General features: G+C 56.5%; 1 protein-coding gene across 3 annotated transcripts in view; it reads left to right on the top strand.

Annotated features, from left to right (window-relative positions):
- TP73 (tumor protein p73) overlaps window positions 1–9,253 on the top strand; it is a 91,720-nt gene extending 82,467 nt beyond the window's left edge. For 2 of the 3 annotated variants that reach the window (XM_023215174.2, XM_023215175.2), the window contains exons 7-14: window positions 294–403; window positions 778–920; window positions 1,261–1,349; window positions 2,451–2,572; window positions 3,093–3,241; window positions 4,019–4,157; window positions 4,543–4,636; window positions 5,799–9,253. In XM_023215174.2, the coding sequence (XP_023070942.1) occupies window positions 294–403; window positions 778–920; window positions 1,261–1,349; window positions 2,451–2,572; window positions 3,093–3,241; window positions 4,019–4,157; window positions 4,543–4,636; window positions 5,799–6,134 (1,182 nt within the window). In that variant the 3' untranslated portion in view covers window positions 6,135–9,253. The remainder of the gene's footprint in view (window positions 1–293; window positions 404–777; window positions 921–1,260; window positions 1,350–2,450; window positions 2,573–3,092; window positions 3,242–4,018; window positions 4,158–4,542; window positions 4,637–5,798) is intronic. The other variant, XM_023215176.2, reaches the window with a different exon arrangement.
- The last annotated feature ends 8,060 nt before the right edge of the window (window positions 9,254–17,313 follow it).

Below are 17,313 nucleotides of genomic sequence, written 5' to 3'. Positions count from 1 at the left end.
GATGGGGTTGGTGGATGGATGGGTTTGGTGGGTGGATGGATGGATGGATGGATGGATGGATGGATGGATGGGTGGATACATGGATGGATGGGTGGGTGGATGGATGGATGGATGGGGTGGGTAGGTGGATGGATGGATGAGTGGACAGATATACAGATGGCAAAAACTATAGAGCAGGGCATCCCCCTGCCTACCTTGAGCCAGAACCAGACATGGAGCTGGGGGCTGCCACCTTAGTGGATTGCGGATGCGTGCTGATGCTAGACCCCCTCTCCCTGCTCCCCTGTGTGCAGGTGGGGACAGAATTCACCACCATCCTGTACAACTTCATGTGTAACAGCAGCTGTGTGGGGGGCATGAATCGACGGCCCATCCTCATCATCATCACCCTGGAGACGCGGGAGTGAGTCCCGGGCACACGGGGTGGAGGTGGGACAGGGCTGGGCAGGCACGGCTAGGGAGAGAAGGGGAGCTGTCATGGAGACCTGCATGCCGAGGCCAGCTTGGGGAGGAGACTGGGCTGTGCTGCTGGAGGAAGGGACTGCCCTCTGGCCTGAAGGGCCTGCCTGGGCAGGAGCTGGGCCTCTGGAGGGAGGCGGGAGTCCCGGGCAAGGTCTCAGGGCAGCCTCCCAGCTTTGAGCCTCTGGCTCCCTCTGGTGGAAACACTCGCTGCCCGCACTGGGTGCTCCTCGGTGACTCAGGGCTCTCAAGGCCGGTCCTGCAGGGTCCGGGGTGGGCAGGATTGAGCTCACAATTATGGCTGTGCCCACCCGACAGTGGGCAGGTGCTGGGCCGCCGGTCCTTTGAGGGCCGCATCTGCGCCTGTCCTGGCCGCGACCGGAAAGCCGACGAGGACCACTACCGGGAGCAGCAGGCCTTGAATGAGAGCTCTGCCAAGAACGGGGCTGCCAGCAAGCGCGGTGAGCAGCCGGCCGGGGGAACTGGATGCTGTGCGAGGGGAAGGGGACACGCTGGCAGGACACAGTGCGAGCCCGTGCCCCAGGGACAGGGCCAGCCCCTGAACGGCCCCCCAGACCCAGAATCCTCCCTGACGGAGCCTGAGAGCCGCCCCCAAATAAGTCGCTTGTCCTGAGATGGCCAAGGGCACCTCAAAGGCCTGGGTGGCACTGCAGGTTTGCCCATCCCTGTAGGCTGCTCACCACTGGACCCACCTGAAGAATCTATTGGCCCCAAGGGTGGGGCAGGTCTCCCTCCTCCCGGAGGGTGGCCTCACCCCACCCGCCCTGCCTGGCCTTCCAGCCTTCAAGCAGAGCCCCCCTGCCGTCCCCGCCCTGGGCCCCGGCGTGAAGAAGCGGCGGCACGGAGACGAGGACACGTACTACCTGCAGGTGAGTGTGTGCTCCCGTACAGCGGCCGGGAGACCTGCCTCACCTCTGTCGTCTGCTGAGCCCAGGCTGGGCCATGGGGAGAGACCCTGGAGACCATGGTGGAGGGGGCGGGAGGCACCCAGCCCTGCGTGAGAGGGTCCAGAGGGCAGAACCTGCTTGCAAGAGCCAGACCAGCAGGGCCCAACTGCAGGGCATCCCTGAGAGTCCCCTCAGTCCCAAAAACCCAGTGTCACGCCATTTACGATGAAGCCATGTGTACATAGCACAGGTGGGGTGGTGCGGAGTCCACCGGGGTAGAAGCTCAGCAGGAATCCAGGACCCTAACGTTGGCCAGGACCCGTGGCCATGGACCCCCTGAGTGTGCCTCTCACATGTGGCCTCCAACAGGTGAATTAAATCGGCACAAGCTTGGCTAGGATTCGTCTTCCATGATGTGAGCTTTCAGTTTTTTGAGCTCCAGAATGAGCCCCAGTTGGGGGCGGTGGCTCATGCCTGTAATCCCAGCATTTTGGGAGGCCAAGGCGGGTGGATCACTTGAGCCCAGGAGTTTGAGACTACAGTGGGCAACATAGCGAGAACCCCATGTCTACAAAAATTAGCTGGGTGTGGTGGTGGCATGCACCTGTAGTCCCAGCTACCCAGAAGACTGAGGCAGAAGCATCACCTGAGGGCAGGAGGAATGCTTGAGCCCAGGAGTCCAAGGCTGCAGTGAGCTATGATGATGCCACTGCACTGCACTCTAGCCTGGGCAACAGAGCAAGACTCTGTTTAAAGAAAGGAAGAGAGAGAGATACTTGGTTTTAAAAAAAAACAAAAAAACAGTATCTGTTGGTGGGGGAGGAAGAGGGAGGCTTAGGGACCACAAGGAGCAGGCATAGTTCTTGGGGACAGACCTGCCCACCGAGTCATGGGCTCTGGTTAGACCTGCTTCTTGGGAAGAGGAAAGAAGGTCAGGGGATCCTGAGCCTCTGGGGTGCCGGGGAACCCCCACAAAGGACAGATGCATTGCCAAGCCCAGGTCCTCCTGAGGCTGTGGCCGCCCGCCTCCCTCCCACGGGGGTCTGGGGCATGTGGGCAGAGCATCTGCTCCTCTGTGCTCAGGTGCGAGGCCGGGAGAACTTCGAGATCCTGATGAAGCTGAAGGAGAGCCTGGAGCTGATGGAGTTGGTGCCGCAGCCGCTGGTGGACTCCTATCGGCAGCAGCAGCAGCTCCTACAGAGGCCGTGAGTCAACCCCAGCCCACCATCAGTGTGGGGAAGCTCATGGCTCAGCCCCGCAGAAGGCCAGGAGGACCAGCAACCCCTCCAGAAGGCATCATCTGCCAGCGACAGGCAGCAGGGTCCAGAGCTCAGGGGGCCCACCCCACATCTCTTCCAGGAAGCCTTGTGGGACTTGGGGCTGCCCTGGGACCCTAGGTCATGGCCCTTGCTATGCCTCTGCCACTGAGGGGTCTTGTAAATGTCTGCTGGGTGGAAAGGCCAGGAGGGGTGGCCAGAGTGACCATGACCCACTAAGACCAGAGGCCAATTCCAGTGGCACAGGTCACCCCCCTGCCTACCAGCCCCGCCATGGCCAGTGTCCTTCTCAGTAGCAGGCCCAGTGGCTGTGCATGGCCATCCTGCAGCCACTCTCTGACCTCAGAGTCTCCACCCATTCGCAGCATGGGGGCCTCGCGGGCGTGGGTGGTTGGTGGGCATGAGGCTGCCTTGCTTCCCACCCATGCAAGCCATTGCTTCTGAGCAGGAGTCACCTACAGCCCCCATCCTACGGGCCGGTCCTCTCGCCCATGAACAAGGTGCATGGGGGCATGAACAAGCTGCCCTCCGTCAACCAGCTGGTGGGCCAGCCTCCCCCGCACAGCTCGGCAGCTACACCCAACCTGGGGCCTGTGGGTGAGTCCCTTGGGCAGTGGGGGCCCATGGGCAGGGCGGGGAGGCCCACTGGGGGCACCTGGCTCAGGGCACTCCACCCAGCTCGGGACCCAGGGCAGGTGTCTCTGTGGCTGGCTCCTTCCAGCAGTTCTACCCTCTGGGCAGGAGGCGCAGCCACGGACAGCCCTCTCTGCCCACTCCTGGCTGTGGGAGGTGGAGGGGGCATGGTTAAGAGCGTGGAACCCACACGCCTACACCACCTCTTGGCGGGCAAGGAAGCTTGCAGAAGGCAGTTAACATTACACAGCCTGTTTCCCCATCAGCAAATGGCCACAGAAGTACCAGGCTCACTCCTTGTGAGGATTAAATGGTGCAAGACCTCCTCAGGGACCCCAGCACAAGCTGGGGGCTCCATTGGATAGAGTTTGGGTTCCCTTCCCCTGGAAGGTCCTCATGTGGGCAGGACCAGGCATGTTCCCAGTGCTGCGAGTAAGCACCCCCAGGTGTTTCCTGAGGCCCCGGGATGCGGTGAGCACTCCAGCGCCAGCTGTGATTGCCCTTACGACCCAGTGCCTTGTGCGCACAGTCACCGCCGTCCCTACTAGGCGGGTGAGGACACAGGGCCCCAGGTGTTCAGCCCTTGCTCAAGCCTCCAGCTGGCTGGGGTGATGCCAAGCATCCCATCGCCAGGCCTTGGGGTGGCTCCCCTGGTGTCCAGAGGTGTCTGGAGCCTGGGTGGAGCCTGCACCGGGACGCCCGGCCTGGCTGCCCTGAATGCCCCACCTGCCTCTCACCCAGGCCCCGGGATGCTCAACAACCATGGCCACGCAGTGCCAGCCAACGGCGAGATGAGCAGCAGCCACGGCGCCCAGTCCATGGTCTCGGGGTCCCACTGCACTCCGCCACCCCCCTACCACGCCGACCCCAGCCTCGTCAGGTGTGTGGGCTGCCGAGGGCCTGAGCATGCGCTGTCACCCTGTCCGTTCACCTCTGTCCTTCTGGCCATGTCAGCTGCCCTGCCCCACCCTGTGTGCTCACCACTCGCAACCCCAGATCAGACAGGCGGGCGGGGACAGTCAGGCTAGGAGCATCGAAGATGCTGGGGAAATGGTCCACTTAGCGGAAAAACACAAAAAGCCGGGTCTTCACTGACCTGTCCCCAGCTGAGCACGTCCCCTCCCCGAGGGATGCCATGGCCACCTGTGGGCTGGAGGGAGACAGTGACAGTCTCCGCCCCAGCCAGGCCACTCCCAGAGATGAGGGCTCGCACAGCCCTGTGCTCGGAAGCTAATGCTGCTTCCTTTCTCAAATTCTCTCTGCAGTTTTTTAACAGGATTGGGGTGTTCAAACTGCATCGAGTATTTCACGTCCCAAGGGTTACAGAGCATTTACCACCTGCAGAACCTGACCATCGAGGTAACGCCCGAGCGACCCCTGCTCCGCACAGGCAGTAGCTGGAGGGGCCCCTTGAACAGAGGGCAAAGAGCCTTCTCTTCCTTGCTCTCGTGGCTGGGAAACTTGGAAACCCTCTCCCAGGGGCAAGCAGATGTGATGAGTTGACTCTTGAGAGCTCAGGCAGGCACAGCCAGGCAGGCGGCTGGTGGCGCGGGACACAGGCCCAGGCCTCTGGATGCTGAACTGGTCATTTGGGCCTTTTCGGACTCCCAGCAGCCAGTGTGCCTTTGATTTTAGGGGATGGGCTGTTTCCAAGGCACAAAGAACAGAAGTATGTAAGGCCCTGAGGGAGTCAGTCCAGTTCAGCGCCATTTACACCCAGAGGAAAGGGGACCCGGGGAAGGCAAGTGCCTGACCCGAGGCCACACAGCTCTTGGCACCTGTGGGAGCCGATCGCAGGCACCATGATTAAACAGCCACGGCTTGTCTTTGGGTTAAGTGAGACTAGCGGTGTACAAAGCCTGCTCGTAGCCTAGGACAGTGTGACTGTCAGTGAAGGAAGAGCTAGGCCTCTGCCGGGAACCCGCCCCCAGCCAGTGCCGCGGCCCAGGTCCAAGGACCGTCCCAGACCATCCCCAGCCTGGGGCTGCAGACAGAGATGAGGGTGTGAGCTGGGGCCAGCTGCTCAGCCTAACTGTCCGTCGTGCAGAGGGTGGCCTCGTCTGTGTCCACTAACCGCCCTCCCCGCAGCCTGTCCCCAGTACGCTGAGCCAGCTCCAGGTCACGTGTTAACCCTTGCCTCCCCTGCATGTGTGTGCTTCGTGTGGTGCCTAGAGAGTGCTGGGAGCTCATGGATGAGCTGGGGGTCTGCTCCGGGGGGCAGGGACATGGAGACCAAGGAGGGCCCTGTCCTGAGGCTGGGAGGCAGTTCCTCCCCCAGGGCCACGTAGATAGATGCTCAGGGAGCTCCATGTCTAACGCTCCGAGGTCAGGGCCCAGGCCCCACACAGGCCAGGAGTGGCCCTGGTGGGCTCTCCCCTCCCCCATGTCCCCTCTCCTGCCTACTCTGGTTGGGGGTGTGGGGGCCAGGGTGTGGTGTGGCCAGACCTCCAGGCCCAGGGCGGCCCTCCCTGTTCTCCCCGTCCCCGCTGCCCCCTGCCCCTAACGCGCCGGCCTCTCGCAGGACCTGGGGGCCCTGAAGATCCCCGAGCAGTACCGCATGACCATCTGGCGGGGCCTGCAGGACCTGAAGCAGGGCCACGACTACGGCGCCGCGCAGCAGCTGCTCCGCTCCAGCAACGCGGCTGCTGCCATCTCCATCGGCGGCTCCGGGGAGCTGCAGCGCCAGCGGGTCATGGAGGCCGTGCACTTCCGCGTGCGCCACACCATCACCATCCCCAACCGCGGGGGCCCGGGCGCCGGCCCCGACGAGTGGGCGGACTTCGGCTTCGACCTGCCCGACTGCAAGGCCCGCAAGCAGCCCATCAAGGAGGAGTTCACGGAGGCCGAGATCCACTGAGGGGCCCGGCCCGGCCAGAGCCTGTGCCACCGCCCAGAGACCCAGGCCGCCTCCGCTCTCCTTTCTGTGTCCAAAACTGCCTCAGGGGGCAGGGCCTCCAGGCTGTGCCCGGGGAAAGGCAAGGTCCAGCCCATCCCCAGGCACCTCACCGGCCCCAGGAGAGGCCCAGCCACCAAAGCCGCCTGCGGACAGCCTGAGTCACCTGCAGAACCTTCTGGAGCTGCCCTAACACTGGGCTTGCGGGGCAGGGGCCGGCCCACTCTCAGCCCTGCCACTGCCGGGCGTGCTCCATGGCAGGCGTGGGTGGGGACCGCAGTGTGGGCTCCGACCTCCAGGCCTCATCCTAGAGACGCTGTCATCTGCCGACCCAGAAGGTCCTTGCAGAGGAAAGAATCCTCTTCGCCAGTGGACTGCCAAAAAGTATTTTGCGACATCTTTGGTTCTGGAGCGTGGTGAGCAGCCAAGCGACTGTGTCTGAAACACCACGTATTTTCAGGGAATGTCCCTAACTGCCTCCTGCCTGTGCCGGGGGCTGGGGACTCTCTCTGCTGGACTTGGGAGTGGCCTTTGGCCCCAGCACACTGTGTTCTGCAGGATTGCCTCCTTCCTGCCCCTAACAACCACCAAAGTGTTGCTGAAATTGGAGAAAACTGGGGAAGGCGCAACCCCGCCCAGGTGTGGGAAGCACCTGGTACCGCCTCAGCCAGTGCCCCTCAGCCTGGCCACAGTCGCCTCTCCTTGGGGACCGCTGGGCAGAAAGGGACAGCCTGTCCTTAGAGGACCGGAAATTGTCAATATTTGATAAAATGATACCCTTTTCTACACAGTGGGTCAGCTTTTTTTTTTTTTTTTAAACTTCCTTCCTCAACATTCCCTTTCCAGCTGAACCTAGCGCCCATGAGCGGGGCTGCCAGGCTGAGTGAGAAGCCAGGTGGGCGGGACTTGTGCCCAGGAAGGCGGGGCGGGGAGGAAGCCTGGAGGGAATGCTGGGAAGGGCAAGTTCACAGGAACGCTCTGCCGTGGGAGCAGCTCCTCCCTTGCCACCGCCACCTTCTTTACCACTGCGAGGTCCAGAGGGCATTGCTTTCTTTTCCAGGCGGCGGCAGTCAGGTAATAGACTGAGGTAGGTGCAGGGGGGGTCTACGCCTTCGTGGAGCACCCCAGGGAGTTAGTGGGCCCCAGAGAGGCAGTGTCTGCACAGGCCCCTACTGGGGCCACCTCCATCCACGAGGAGCAGCCTGAGCCTTGGTGGCTGGAGCTTGACCGTCCGGGAGCACAGCTCCAGGGCAAGGAACCGGAGCCCCCGGGAGCCTCACAGGTGTGACAAGGCCCTTCATTCCAGGCAGGTGGGCCGATGGAGAGCAGTGAGCTGTGCACACTGTATTCTGCAGGACCGCCTCACTCACGTAAGCTGAGACACCACCCAGAGTGCAGGCTGCCTGGCCCCTTCTGACACGGCCAGCTCCACACCCCCTGCCTAGGGTATGTGTGGCATCAGCTCCTAAGGGCTAGGAGCTTCCCCCACTAACATCTCCCAGAAGCAGTTAAGCCCCCCAGGGCACGGCAAGGTTAGACACAGCCCCCTTCCCCAGATCAGGACTCCATCTTCCTAAGTGGCGTCACTGTCACCAGCCTCCCCTTATTTAAAAGCAGCGACTGGTGTTGCCACAGGTGCCTGGTCTACGAAGACGCAGGTGTCCCTCTCCCACACTGTCCACCTCCCCAGGGGCCACTGACAGCACAGCTGCCTGGGTGCACGTTTGTGGGGGCAGCAAGAACGGAGCTGCTGGCTGTCAGGGGATCTGGCTGCAGCCAGGGCAAGAGCCTGGCCCTTCCTTCTAGCTCCTTCTAGCCGAAGGGCAGGCTGTGGCTGCTCAGCTTCTAGGGTTCCATCTCCCTAGAAAGGTGCCCACACCCAGGGCATCCGTCAGTAGGGGCAACAGCAGCGGACTCAGGGCTTTCCCAGGGTGGCACAGCCACCCCAGCTGCATGTCACCTCAGCTCTCCATCTTATTGCCATTTCGTAGATGAGGAAGCTGAGGCCAGAAAGGCTAAGACCCGTGCCCCAGGCATCACGGCCATCTCTTGGGGGCTGAGCACTGCTACCCGAGTCCACCTCCTGAAGCCCCACTCTGCCCCATGCTCCACTTCTGGAGCCGCGGGGGCCCATCCCGACACTCGGGGTTCCCGAGCCCAGCACAGATGCGCTTCAATTCCAGGAGGTTGTTGATTTGTTTCTTAGGCATGTTCCCTGTCCACCCTGAGTCCAGTGAGGCTGTCCCAAGAGCCCCTGTAGTGTGCTGCTGGGGGGGCGGGTGGCACAGAGCAGGGAAAGGCCCAGGGGCAGCTGTCACTGGAACCCCAGCCAGACATCCAAGGAAGCCGGTCAGAACACAGAGCAGCCAGATGGCCCCAGCTGCACCTGTACAGCGAGCCCACACAGCCTCCTTGCGCTGGAGAAGCAGCTCAAAGTAAACAGAGTCGAGACTTTGCCGTGGTTAGGAGAAAATGCAAATTCCCAGGAACAAGAATCCTTTAAGCGATGTTTTTTATACAACCAAACAAATCAACAAATAAATCTTGAAGGCAGATGGTTTTCCCAGCAGTGCAGGGGTAGGAGGGAGGCTGCTGGCACTCCTGGAGCCGAGGGGGACGGGCAGTGGTCCTGAGTCTGCTCAGAGAGGCCAGGCAGAAGGAGCTCACCAGGCAGGTCAGCTCACGTCCGTCCGAGTCACTCTGCTCAGAAACAGCGACTCTCCCCCATTCCCCCAGCGTTCCCACCAGGCCTGCGCTGCTGGAAGCCCTTGCTGTACCCAGGGGCCCGACTCGCAGTATCCTGGCACAGAGACACCTGTCACTCGGAACAGTCAGTGTCTCCAACGCACAAACATCCACTCCTCTGTTACCAGTCAAAGCACTTTAATGCTTTAGGGTGGACACGCGACCCCATCCGTGTGCCTGTGTGGGCTGGTGCTTCTCCGAGCAGTATTAACGGACGCCCTCCAATGACGTAACAACTGTTTTTGGTCATGTAATCTTGGGAAAATGTGTTATTTTTTTAGCTGTGTTTCGGTGGGGATTTTTGTTTTTGTAACATAATAAAGTGTACGTTCCAATGACTGGTTCTCATGACTAAACCTCCATCTCCGAGGGGCTCAGACAAACAGGGCGGCTTCTCACAGGCGGGAAGCCTGTGGCCTCTGCGGCCGGCCCTGGCCGCCCACCTGAGCTTCTCTGTGTCGTGAGTCTGATGGGTCCCTGGGGTGTCCCTCTGCCCTGTGCCTCGGAGGACCTGCGGGCCAAGCCGAGTAGCCTCATGGGACTGACCGGGCCTCTCAGGCCTCCTGAAGTGCAGGCCCATGAGCCCTCATCCAAGCCCTGTGGAGCCCAGGCTTTCTGGACTTGAGCTAGGCCAAGCAGGGTCACCAGGTGTCACAGACACCCACACAGAACGCACTCTCGTTTCTCAGCAAAACCTAAGGAAACAAAAGGCAGCAGAGAGCCTCGTGCTGGCTCAGGCCAGGCTGAGACCAGAGGGCTTCGTTTCAGTTCTCTTGGTTCCCAGGTTTCTTGGTTTCGGACTTGTGAACAGTGACTAGGGTCCTGTCACAGCAAAAATAAGGCTCTAGAAATCTCTTCAACCTCTAAGGAGGCCTCAGTCTTTTTAGAAATTGGCCTTAAACAAAGACAGAAAAGACCAAGGCAAGAGGGAGAGATGCCGCCAGGAAGCTCCGCTGAGTTCCCCCACAGGTGAGGTGCAAGTGAGGTGAGGTGCAGGTGAGGCGCCATGCCTGGTCTTGGCCCCACCTTCCTGGCTAGCGCTCACCCCTTTCCCTAGGCTCCTACCTGTCCCCACATCCACCAAGGAGGGCTGGGCGGCGGTGGGCCCACCCCCTCACAGCCACAGAACTCTGGATCACCAAAGTGCTGAGGCCTCAAACTAGACAGGAAGTGGAGGGATTCGGGATGCTCCCTCGGCAAGAGGGTGCCATGTAGAACGTAGAAACGGGGACTCTAAAACGCCCTTTCAGGAATGGACACAGAAACGTGAGCGCTTTTAGCACAAGGGTGAGTTTGAATATCTTTGTTTAAAAGGTTATTTTTTTTAAGTATAGCATGAGAAATACAGGGCATTATTTTCAAATATATAAAAACAACTCCAGTAGGTTCCACACAGAATTTTGGAAAGCTAAGCTGGACTCGGAACAGCTCTGCTGCTCCCCAAGGCACTACCCTTCGAAGGAAGGTTTCCACCACCTGGCTGCAAAACGGAAAGGAGGAGGCCTGTTTCTAAAAGGTCTCCACACCTCTTTGGGTGGAAAACAGCCGCCGTTCATTCCTGCGCTCATATCCAAAGAGGAAGCCTAGATTCAGGAGACAAGAACAGAATATGGGCTTCTCATACCACACACATATACTTCCTATTTCTCTGGAATGGTGCTGTGTCATTACTATGCACAAAATCAGATTCTTCAAGAAAATTGTTTTTTAGGCTGAGCACAGTGGCTCACGCCTGTAATCCCAGCACTTTGGGAAGCATGGCAGGTGGATCACGAGGTCAGTAGTTCGAGACCAGCCTGGCCAACATGGTGAAACCCCGTCTCTACTAAAAATACAAAAATTAGCCGGGTGTGGTGGTGCATGCCTGTAATCCCAGCTACTCAGAAGGCTGAGGCAGATGAATCACTTGAACCCGGGAGGCGGAGGTTACAGTGAGCCGAGATTGCACCACTGCACTCCAGCCTGGGTGACAGGGCGAGACTCCGTCTCAAAACAAACAAAAAATGTTTTTAAATACTGGTGTAATTACCCCAAAAAAGGCCTAAGGAGGCCCGCAGTCTGCCTCATGCATGTGACATTTAGTCTTAACAGCTTCGCCAGCCCTCGGCCCTGTTTGCCACAGAAAAGCTGAAACCGCAGGTTTCTGGGTCAATTTACACTATCCAATCCCTGACCTGCCCTCTTCCTGAGACAGCCAACCAGGGGCCTCTGAGGCCCTGCCAAGGGAACTCTGACCGGAAGAGCATCTCTGCGGCCTGCGTGCAACACAGAACAGCTAAGCAAGCCCAACTTGTGTCCTCAGTCTGAAGTCACATCCTGAAAAGTCTGGTCACACCAGAAATGAAACATACATGGTTTCCCAATGCTTCCCGTTCTGAGTCCCCAGTGAGGACAAGATCGCCAGAAGGTTCTGTCTGCCTCTCTCAGTAACAGTGAGAAGAGAAATAGGCAACTGGATATTGGGCAGGATCTTGGCTCCAGCCTCGGGTTGGTTCACGGAGCTTCTGTCTTCACCACAGAGGCCTCTGCCGATTCGCAGGGCAGGTCCACAGCTGACCGGCTCCACCACGACTGCGCCGCGGCCACCCTGAAGGCCCTGAGGAACTGCTCTTTGGTGATTTCAGGAGGTTCTTTCCCTGCACGTTTGCACAGATTCAGGATAAAACCCAACACATCGGAGCCAGACACTATTCTTGTTGGGACATGTGAAGAGGCCACTGGCCTCGGGGTGGGACACTGGTCCTAGAGAGACCCATCCGCCCCTCTTGGACAAGCCCGACCCAGGTTCCGGAATTCTGTTCCACCTCCCTGGTTCCCAGTCACCCCCAGGACTGACAGAGGGTAGAAGGTGTCCTATCCAGGACACGTGATATCCACTAGATCTCAGGAGTTCAGAAGTGGTCATCATGTGTCCGGAGTGGCCTCCCCCAGCAACATGCACGTGGCATCCACGTCATGCACAGCAGTGTTGTAGAAAATCCCACCTGGACACAAGCGAGGGTGAGCTCTGGCTTCTGGTCTTGAGGGAAGCTACTGGCGAGAAGCACCGGAGGTTTCTGGGTCACAGGGAACCACGTGACATGGACACAGACGCCACAACGCCATGCATTCCCCTAACAACGTGGATGCCCACCTGCCCTCTTTAGGGAAGCCGGAGAGGCTGCTGGGAACAGGCTGCTGATGGCGGTGATCCTGTGGATTCTCCCCAGGGCGTGGCCAACACAAACCTGCTTGTGCAAGAACTGGAAAGCCAGATCAAAGCACCTAGGAGAGGAGCTGGGAAACGAGGCGGGCAAGCCCATTCCCCGAAGCCCATTCTCCCTGCGACGCGTGGGCACGGGTGCAGACGTCACCTCAGCCAGCCGAGCTCCTGAAGCCAAATTTGACACCAGAGTCCCTTCTGGGCCACGTCCCTCAAAGCCCTTTTGAAAGCAGGTAAACTGATGCTCACGACAGCCATTGTGCCCCGGGCAGGAGCCAGGGCAGGAAGCAATCAACGCTCCACTGAGAGCACTTCAAACACCAGGCCCTGCCGCAATGACCTATCTATTTCCTCATTTCTCATCTGTCTTCCTCTCCAGACGGTAAGCTCCATGAGGCAAAGGCCACGCTGCCTTACTCACCAACAGATGCCAACCCAACAAGGTGCCAGCAACCAGGGGCCACCCAGACTCTAGTCAGTGGCCAGTAATGTCACCCATATAATCTGCGGTTTGCAGACGATGGAACTGCGCAGAAAGTTCTCCAAGGCGCCCACATCACCAAGCTGGCAGTTGGCAGACATAACTGAGAACCAGCAGGACCCACTCAAAATCTGCACCCCTGCACACCCCGCTGTCGCCAGGGCTTCAGAACAAGACCAGCAAATGAGAAAAATCAGTGGCAGTACCTATTTCCCTCTTCTGGAAATGAGAATCTCATTGAGAGATTGCGGGTTAGCTTTTTTTTTTTTTTTTTAAATAGTACCCTGAGTATTTTGCATAGTTTTATTTTAAAATGAAGGAAAAAAATCACAAGGAAACTGTCCTTACTTGTAAAATCCGCAGACCAAAGGCTTTCCACATCTGTCGGCTTCGTCGAAGCAGGACTGGGCAGCCTGACAATTCAAACTCGGCAGCCTCTTGCAAAGCACCCCCTTCCCTGGAAATTGTAAAATGAAAACCAAGAGGTCACAGCTCCGAGAAGAGAGCATCACAGACCAAAAGTCCCAACTTGCCCCTAAGCCTGGTAGCTGCCATTCAGATTCTCATTCCTGGTGACAAAATGAGTCAGGCACACTAACAGGATGGCCCAAGGCAAGGAGAACACATTCATCTTAAAAACCCGTAACTACAGAGATAATTTTTTTTTGACATGGTCTCGCTCTGTTGCCCAGGCCGAAGTGCAGGTGTGCGATGATCACTCACACTGCAGCCTCAGGCTCCCGGCTCCAGTGATCCTCCTGCCTACCTCAGCCCACCGCATAGCTGGGACCACAGTGCGCACCACCACGTCTGCCTACCTCAGCCCCCCGAATAGCTGGGACTACGGTATGCACCACCACGCCCAATTTACTTATTTTTTTGTAGAGACAGGGTCTCCCTATGCTGCCCAAGCTGTTCTCAAACTCCTGATTTTAACCGATCCTCCTGCCTCAGCCTCTCAAAATGCTGGGACTACAGGTGTGAACCACTGCACCCAGCCCAGCCCAGATGTAATTCCTATCAGTATTCCTCGAACTTGAATAATATACAGATACCTTTTAAAGGAAAGCAAAATTCTCATGGTTCCCCAGTGTTGACTTCCATTATTTTGAACATAGTGCTACTTAAATATGTATAAACATAAAATCAAGTATCAATTTCTTTTATATAACTATTAAACCAAAAATCATGTATTAGATTAAGAATAAAACCACAAAACCAAGTAAATCCAAATCCATGCTTATTTGATGTGAAGATGATATTCTGCTACAACTAACCAGCCCCAGTAGAGCATCTGTGCCCCCAACAGCCTCCACGTAGTTGTTTCTGAGACCACGGGCCCCGCAGAGGACTCTGATTCCCCCTCACGCTTCCCTATTCAAATTGCTGCAGATGCTTTCCTGGGCTTCAGGGCATCACTCACAACACAAGCCCAAGACAATGAAAGTGTATTACTTGATACAGATGGGTCAACAGACGCCGCTTTGGTCATTGAATTACGCGGCTCTGCTGGCTGTGAAGTGGCTCCATGAACAGAGGGACCAAGGGGGACTTGGGGAGCAGAGGAAAGCCAGGGTCTGTGACTGAGTGTGCTCCGTGAACCCAGGTACCAAGTGGGGACCTGGGGAGAGGAGAGCCAGGGCCTGTAACTGAGCATGCTCTGTGAACCCAGGAACTGAGCGTGCTCTGTGAACCCAGGAACTGAGCGTGCTCCGTGAACCCAGACACTGAGTGGGAAGCAGGGGAGTGGAGGGGAGCCAGGGCTGGGTCCCAGCATCTCTAGTCTAGATGGCTCCATTCAAATGACCAAAATATGTGCCTAGTTTCTTTCTTTTAGATTATCAGATGGAAATGCCAAATTATGACCTGTTTGTTGAGAACTTAACAGATCTCAAAGGACACCATCAATGTCTTGGAGACTGTCAACATCCATTTGAGAAACGCCACATCCCATTTTGTATTTAAGCCTTCCTGTCCCTAATCAGCCAAGAGATCAGTCACTAGAGGTGGCGGCACCTTCAGAGGAAGTGATGTCAAGTAATTTTCCCTGCTTGTGCAACACAAACCTATCTGCGGCCTTGTGGAAGGATCTCCTGAATCATCTCCAAAAATTCTTTCCCACAAGTAATTGTCAGCCTGTAGTTCCTAAATAGGTTATTACTTAGGAGCCTAAGCAAAGTTCCTTTTATGGAATATTGCAATATTTTGCTTAAGATAAAAATAAGTTGCAATGACCTAAGCTTCTACCTCAGGAAGCCAGATCCCAGGTCAGCAAACCAGAGCCAGGCCTGTTTCTGTACATCCTGGGGAGCTAAGAAAGGTTTTCAAATTTTTAAGAATCAGTTCCTACTCTGCACAGACAGGTCCAGAAAACTCAAGGAGGAAAATGCTTCCCGATTCAGTCTGTGAGGCAAGCATTTCTTTGAAACCAAAACCAGGTAAGGCCATTACAAAAAAAGAAAACTACAGACCAATATCCTTCATGAACACAGACACAAAAATTTTTAATAAAAAATTAGTGTTAGGCCTCTGAGCCCAAGCCAAGCCATCTCATCCCCTGTGACTTGCACGTATATGCCCAGATGGCCTGAAGTAACTGAAGAATCACAAAAGTAAGTGCAAATGCCCTGCCTCGCCTTAACTGATGACATTCCAACACAAAAGAAGTGAAAATGGCCGGTCCTTGCCTTAAGCGATGATACTATCTTGTGAAATTCCTTTCCCTGGCTCATCCTGGCTCAAGAAGCTCCCCCACTGAGCACCTTGTGACTCCCACTCCTGCCCGCCAGAGAACAGCCCCCCTTGGGCTGTCATTTTCCTTTACCTACCCAAATCCTATAAAACGGCCCCACCCTTATCTCCCTTCGCTGACTCTCTTTTCGGACTCAGCCCGCCTGCACCCAGGTGATTAAAAAGCTTTATTGCTCACACAAAGCCTGTTTGGTGGTCCCATGACATTGTGGTGCCGTGACTCGGATCAGGGGCCCTCCCTTGGGAGATCAATTCCCTGTCCTCCTGCTCTTTGCTCCGTGAGAAAGATCCACCTATGACCTCTAGTCCTCAGACCAACCAGCCCAAGGAACATCTCACCAATTTTAAATCGTGTAAGCGGCCCTTTTTCACTCTCTTCTCCAACCTCTCTCACTATCCCTCAACCTCTTTCTCCTTTCAATCTTGGCGCCACTCTTCAATCTCTCCCTTCTCTTAATTTCAATTCCTTTCATTTTCTGGTAGAGACAAAGGAGACACGTTTTATCCGTGGACCCAAAACGCCGGCGCCGGTCACGGACTGGGGAAGGCAGCCTTCCCTTGGTGTTTAATCATTGCAGGCACGCCTCTCTGATTACTCACCCACGTTTCAGTGGTGTCTGACCATGCTGCAGGGATGCCTGCCTTGGTCCTTCACCCTAAGCAGCAAGTCCCGCTTTTCTGGGGGAGGGGCAAGCACCTCAACGCCTTCTCTCCCTGTTTCTACCCCTTCTCTGCTTTTCTGGAGGAGGGGCAAGAACCCCGACCTCTTATTTTTGCGTCTCTTCTTATTTTTGCGCCCTGACCTCTTATTTTTGTGCCCCCCCTTATTTTTGAGACCCAATCTCTTATTTTTGTGACCCAATACTTTATTTCTGCTCCCCGACCCCTCTCCTGCTTTTCTGGAGGGCAAGAACCCCCGAACTCCTTCTCTCTGTGTCTCTACTCTCTCTTTTCTGTGGACTTGCCTCCTTCACCATGGGCAACCTTCCACCCTCCATTCTTCCTTCTTCTCTGTAACCTGTGTTCTCAAGAACTTAAAACCTCTTCAACTCACACCTGATCTAAAACCTAAATGCCTTATTTTCTTCTACAATGCCGCTTAACCCCAATACAAACTCGACAGTAATTCCAAATAGCCAGAAAATGGCACTTTCGATTTTTTCCATCCTACAAGTTCTAAATAATTCTTGTCGTAAAATGGGCAAACGGTCTGAGGTGCCTGACGTCCAGGCATTCTTTTACACATCAGTCCCTCCCCAGTCTCTGTTCCCAATGCAACTCGTCCCAAGTCTTCCTTTTTTCCCTCCCGCCTGTCCCCTCAGTCCCAACCCCAAGTGTCGCTGAGTCTTTTTAATCTTCCTTTTCTACAGACCCATCCGACCTCTCCCCTCCTCGCCAGGCCGAGCTAGGTCCCAATTTTTCCTCAGCCTCCACTCCCCCACCCTGTAATCCTTTTATCACCTCCTCTCCTCACACCCAGTCTGGCTTACAGTTTCCTTCCGAGACCAGCCCTCCCCTACCTGCCCAGAAATTTCCTCTTAAAAAAGTGGCTAGAGCTAAAGGCGTAGTCAAGGTTAATGTTCCTTTTTCTTTATCCGACCTCTTCCAAATCGGTTAGCGTTTAGGCTCTTTTTCATCAAATATAAAAAATCCAAGGCCGGGCATGGTGGCTCAAGCCTGTAATCCCAGCACTTTGGGAGGCCGAGGCGGGCAGATCACAAGGTCAGGAGATCGAGACCATCCTGGCTAACACGGTGAAACCCCATCTCTACTAAAAAATACAAAAAACTAGCCGGGCGAGGTGGCGGGCACCTGTTGTCCCAGCTACTCGGGAGGCTGAGGCAGGAGAATGGCGTAAACCCAGGAGGCGGAGCTTGCAGTGAGCTGAGATCCGGCCACTGCACTCCAGCCTGGGCGACGGAGCAAGACTCCGTCTCAAAAAAAAAAAAAAAAAAAAAAAAAAA

The sequence above is a fragment of the Piliocolobus tephrosceles genome, chromosome 1, assembly GCF_002776525.5.
Source record: "Piliocolobus tephrosceles isolate RC106 chromosome 1, ASM277652v3, whole genome shotgun sequence".
Taxonomy (NCBI): Eukaryota; Metazoa; Chordata; class Mammalia; order Primates; family Cercopithecidae; genus Piliocolobus; species Piliocolobus tephrosceles.
Note: the sequence above shows the minus strand (reverse complement) of the source record. Positions and strands in the feature narration are given on the sequence as shown.